The 5962-nt window shown below is 45.9% G+C and overlaps 1 protein-coding gene across 1 annotated transcript; it reads right to left on the bottom strand.

Annotated features, from left to right (window-relative positions):
• Positions 1-661: 661 nt before the first annotated feature.
• RPS18 (ribosomal protein S18) lies at positions 662-5886 on the bottom strand. The gene is made up of 6 exons (XM_036249082.1): positions 5798-5886; positions 5252-5350; positions 1267-1353; positions 1084-1185; positions 887-978; positions 662-781 (listed from the first exon to the last, which is right to left on the bottom strand). The coding sequence occupies exons 1-6, from the start codon at positions 5798-5800 to the stop codon at positions 706-708; spliced, it is 459 nt and encodes a 152-aa protein (XP_036104975.1). The 5' UTR covers positions 5801-5886; the 3' UTR covers positions 662-705.
• Between the last annotated feature and the right edge of the window lie 76 nt (positions 5887-5962).

The following is a 5962-nucleotide window of genomic DNA, read 5'->3' as shown; positions in this document are numbered from 1 at the left end:
CTTGATCCCCAGTAGGGGGCATGCAGGAGGCAGCCCACCAGGTTTCTCTAAAAAAGAAAAAAACAAAAAACGGCCCTGGCTGGTTTGGCTCAGCGATTGTAGGGAGGAACTGTGTACTATCCTGGGTTCGGTTCCCGCTAGGGGCACGTACCAAAAACAAAACAAAACCTACCGCCGTGGCTGGCCTGGTTCAGCGGTTAGCTTCCGTCCTGGCACCAATGAAGTTGCAGGTTCGATTCCAGCCTTTGTTGTGGTTGCGCAGGAGGCAACCAATGTGTGGATGTTTCTTTCTCCCTCCCACTCTAACTGAACAAAAATGGAAAAAATACCCCGGGGTGAGGATTAAAAAAAGAAACCTAGGGTGGTCAAAAGCTGCAAGTACTCACTGGAGCTGCAGGCGACTAGGCTCAACCTACACACTCCACATTCGAGCCCCAGGGAAAACTGGTTGGGCTCCCCGTAAGGGCGGAGCATTGATTCCAACTACCTCATACCTCAGTGGGGTGGGAAGGGTGTGACATCACCACTTTAACCAAAACAAAGGACACTGGGCACCTGGGTGGGTACATTAGCTAAGAAACTTGGGAAAGTAATCAACAGGGTCCTTCATGATAGCTAACATTCCCTATCAGTATCCCCAGAAGAAAAACCACAAAGGAAGTCAGAGATGTATAAACTATTTATTAACGGTTGAAGCATACAGATTTATTTCTTCTTGGACACACCCACAGTGCGACCCCGGCGGCCGGTAGTCTTGGTGTGCTGGCCTCGAACACGAAGACTGCAGGTGAGAAAAGAAGGATCACAGGTCATGCACATTACACAGAAAAGATCTGGGAACAGAAAACGAAGAATGAAGGGAAAGAAGAATCCCACCCTGACTCACCCCCAGAAGTGGCGCAGCCCCCTGTGGGCCCTAATTTTCTTCAGCCGCTCCAGGTCCTCCCGAAGCTTGTTGTCTAGACCATTGGCCAGGACCTGGATTCGGAAGAGTGGGGGAGGGATGTTTGTTTTATCCCGGACCTCCTATGACCAATGCTAACTGGACGTTCTACCTTTCTTTAATCTCATCTCAATACACACCTGGCTGTATTTTCCATCCTTCACATCCTTCTGTCTGTTCAAGAACCAATCTGGAATCTTGTATTGGCGTGGGTTCTGCATGATGGTGATCACACGTTCCACCTGGCAGGCAGGACAAAAATCAGATCCATATGGCACCCTTCTGAGGTAGGCCCAACCCAAAAACCCCTTCCTTGTCCTCACCTCATCCTCTGTGAGCTCTCCTGCCCTCTTGGTGAGGTCGATGTCTGCTTTCCTCAACACCACATGAGCATATCTTCGCCCCACACCCTGAGGAGAGGTTTTGGAAATGGGTCTGAGTTTGACTTTGGGGGGAGGGGTGTTTCCTTTATAGCCCCATTATTCAAAAAGTACACAAAGGAGGGGCTGTAATAATCTAGAGCTCTGTATTTTCCCACATGACCCGTACCTCACCCACCCACTTTTCCAAGAAGCCGAATGATTAAGTAGAAAAGTAGAAAATAGTTTTGTTCAAGTGCAGGGCTGGACCAAGAACAGAGGACATGAGATAGATAAGCCACCAAACAGATCTGGACAGTAAAGGATGGTGAGCTGTGTTAAACAGTGCCCCTTACCAAATGTATTTCTATCCAGAATCTCAGAACGTGACCTTATTCAGAAATAGAATCTTTGAAATATGGTCAGAATGAGGTTATACTGGATTAGGGACAGTCCTAAATTCACCACTGTATCTTTACAAAAGGAGAGGACGTGCAGACACAGAGGGAAGGCCATGAGGTAACAACAGTCAAGAGATTAGAGTGATGCAGCTGTAAGACAAGGAGTATAAGGATTGCTGGTGACTACTATAACACAGAAGAGGCAGAATTGTGGTCACCTGTGATAATACCCCAAGGAAATGAAGAGCTAGCATTGCCTCTCTGTAAGTAGGTGACCCAGGGCCCTGGCTAGTGTGGCTTGGTTGGAGCGTCATTCAGTTAGGGCACATACTCAGGTTTTAGGTTTGCTCCCTGGTAAAGGTGTGTGGGCAGCAGATCAAACTTTTTCTGCTTTACCCTCTCTAAAAAATAATCCTCAAGTGAGGATTAAATGTGTGCAGATAAAATAGTATGTCTGAGATTTATTTTAACAGGGTTTTTTTGGTTGTTGTTGATCCTCACCTGAGGATAGTTTTTCCATGGAGTTTTAGACAGCATGGAGAGGAGGAAGGAGAGAGATATCGATTGGTTGCCTCCCGCACGTGCCCTTGACTGGGAATCACACTCTTCAGGGTGAGGGTTGACACTAAGCACTGAACCACACCGGCCAGGGCACTGCAGCAGTTTTAATGCATGCCGGGACGACGGTCCCCCAGCTCTGTGCATGCTTACTTACAGTGACTGCACACACTTACTAGACCCATATAGTATACACTTAAAATTATAGTAATACGTAACCCACTTTACTATATGGACTTCTGGCTTTAAGGGACACCCTTTTGCCTGATTTAGTCTGTTATATCAAGGTTTTCCTGTACATCCACAGAGGCTAACAATTTTCTTCCCTTTACTGTTGTCGAAAGCCCTATTTGCTGACTACAGATAATGGCTTGCCAGTTTTCTAAGTTGGATCCACGGATGACAATTTTCTCCATCCAGAAGATTGCACTGCAGAGAACCAACAGTCATCTTTGTAGTCCAAGGGCCTGGACCATATAATAGAAGAACTGACACAAACTCAGTATTTCTTTCTGAAAGTATTTAGAAAAGTATTATTCACTAGAACACTGGTATTTTGGCAAGAGGAGAGTTCCTTATAAATAAGGCCAGTGGGTACTTTCCAGTCATTGTAACCAAATCCAACCCCTCTTTCTGTTTCCAAATAATCTACAGGTGGCAGTTATCCCTGATTTACAGAAGAACAGAAGACCAGCCAGTCTTAGAATACCCATAGCAAAATCTGCAAGTGGAAATAAAAACCAGGAAGGAATCACAGTGTAGAGAATCATGCAGGATCTTTATTACCTCACAATACCCTCTTCCTGTGTCAAGTTCCATTCCATTTCCCACCCTTCCCCACGATTAACCTTGCTTATCGCTACTTTAACCACATCTTTCCAGGCACCCCCTCCCCACACTCAGCCCGTCTTTCCCTCTTCTGGGTCCTTAACAAAAGGACCACTTCCAAGCTTTAGTTCTTTTACTAGAGGAAGAGCTAGCTAGCTGCCTTTGCTGGCTCTTCACAAAATTAGCAAAAACTTCAGTTCTCATCTACAGGAACAACCTTTCCCATTGATAAGCAGGACACCAGGATCCCTATAGAGACTTAAAAAAAATTTGTTTCGTTAACCCTCACCCAAGCTCACTTCTTCAATCGATTTCCAGAGAGTGAAAGGGGGAGGAGGAAGAAGAGGGACACATCGATTGGTTGCCTCCCAAACTGGCCCAATCCGGCTGTGGATCAAACATGCAACCCAGGTACGCCTGTGACCAGTAATTGAATGCGAGACCCTTCAGTGGACGTCACTCTAACCACTGATCAACACCAGCCAGGGCCATAAAGTCTTCTGATCAAAATGTTCATTCAATACCTGAAACTGCTTTGGGTTAATTATCTTAAGTTGTCTACAAGTTATGATACACGTTTAACTAATGTAACAAATATAACATGACCCACTTTAAAGCAGTTTAAGTCCTGGCTGATGTGGTTCAGAGTGTCGGCCTGTGGACCAGAATCCTGGGTTCGGTTCCCGCTAAGGGCATGTGCCTCAGTTGCAGTTTGTCCCACCCTGGTTGGGGTCATGTGGGTGGCAATCACTCGATGTGTCTCTCTCATGTTGATGTTTGTTTCTCTCTCTCTCTCTCCCCCCCCCATCCCTCCATCCCGCTCTATCTGAAGACAAATGCAAAAAGGATTAAAGAATTGGATGAGGATTAAATAAAGAAGCAGTTTAACAGAAGGATCCCAATAACCATGGTCACCTTTTCCCTTTACCATCTCACTTAAGTCTCGTAACAATCTTTGAGAAAGGTGCTACTGTATTTTACACTGCCTTACTCCCTTCTCAGAATGAGGCAACTTTTTTTTTTTTTTTTTTTTTTTACAAATTAAGAACATATACAAGTTGTGCTCCCTGCAGTACAGAATTAAAAACCTAGGGAATCTGATGAAGCACGATTTAGTTTTGAACTCATCTATAAAACATCAGTTTAGCCTGGTGTGGCTCAGCGGTTAAGCATCGACCAAGAGGTCGCCCGTTCAATTCCCAGTCAGGGCACACGCCCAGGTTGTGGGCCAAATTCCCAGTGTGGGGCATGAAGGGGGCGGCCAATCCTTGTTCTCTCTTATTGGTGTCTCACTCTCCCTTCCTCTTTCTCCAAAGTCAATAAAGAAAAATTATTTAAAAAACAATACCCCCTCAACATCAGTTCCCTTCAAAATTATTTGAAACCAGACAATTGTATCCCTGATAACATCCATTCCCTAACACTGCCTGAAAATCTATTAGGCATGAGGAGCTGGTACCTGTGAGCAAGACAGAACTCTGACCCCACAGAGGGTGTATATCCTGGTGGGAAAGGAAGTCATTCAGCTATTATTTATACAAATAATTACATGTATTCCAAAACAAAAAATAGGATGTTCTCCTCTGGAAGGCCAAGAGTTCATTAGTTTGGTAAAGGGAGATACCCAAGGTTGCATTCACCAACTTGTTTCATGCAATGAGCCAATTACTGGTTCCTGCTTCAACTGGAATGGGGAAATGACTTTCATTTCTGGAAATGTCCTGCTCGTGATGTACTGACACCCCTCCCAACTAGATGTTTCTTCACACTTGGAATCTGTTGGCATTTCTACCCACCCCTCAAGACGTTTATCCAATTTAAATGTCACAGAAAGGGTTGCTGTTATGATGCACCAGGGAAGGGGGCAGGAACCAAACACAGAATGATCTCAAGAGGATGGCTGATGGTCCAGAAAAATTCTAGCAAATTCAGGTAGACAACCACTACCCACTCCCCATCCCCTAGATGAAGTATTTTTGCTTGCCCTGAGACTATTCTCTGGTCTTTACTTACCTTTCAGGTAAATGTGGTAAGGAGTCAAGGGATCACCTAGCAGTTGAGGTGAGCTGGTTGGGGTTTATGTTTCCTCAGCATTGCCTCACGTATAACTTAGGTCTTAACAACCTACTTCATTTATATTCTCCACTCCTTGCCCACTTTACCTTAATTGCAGTGATGGCAAAGGCTATTTTCCGACGCCCATCGATATTGGTGTTGAGCACTCGCAAAATGTGCTGGAACTTCTCAGGAATCACTAGAGACTGAGAGAGGTTGGAGAAGAAAGCAGACACCGTGAATTACGATCAAATCATAACCTCAAACAGGAACGTTACGCTTGTCACACCGGGAACAAGTTCTCACAACTCCGCAAACGACTGACTCCCGCAGAGATTGGAAACACTGAATGTTCGGATTGGGGAAGAATGCAACCTCTGGGAGAGGGCAAATGTGCCTGTTTCCAAAGTACACTCGGTGGCAGAGGCCGGAAGTCCCCACACACTTTCGCCATTTTCGAGCGGCAGGGAAGCGATTCTTCCTCTAGCCATACTCCCAGAAACGACGTCTTTAGTCGTTCCTTCCCAGGGGCGCGACCCAAAATTCCACAGAAAGTTGCAGGCCTCTAAACAGAGTGTTCTCGGCTCCCTAACACCAGATACCCCCAGCCCCGGTTCCGATGGTGCCGGATCCCAAACGGAGGCCAGACTTACCATGGCGCCAGCAGCCAGTACGCCTCCAACGGAAGAGAGAGCGGAAGTTACTTAATAGTCTTACATAAGTAGCAGGCGGAAGAGGCGGGGTGATCTTGGTGAAGAGCTTCCGGAAACGACTTGTGTAGGAGTCCCCTCGATTTCTGAGTCTGAATTAGTTGTCAC

Source organism: Molossus molossus, unplaced genomic scaffold (assembly GCF_014108415.1).
Source record: "Molossus molossus isolate mMolMol1 unplaced genomic scaffold, mMolMol1.p scaffold_m16_p_8, whole genome shotgun sequence".
NCBI lineage: Eukaryota > Metazoa > Chordata > Mammalia > Chiroptera > Molossidae > Molossus > Molossus molossus.
This window is presented reverse-complemented; position numbering and strand designations above follow the sequence as displayed.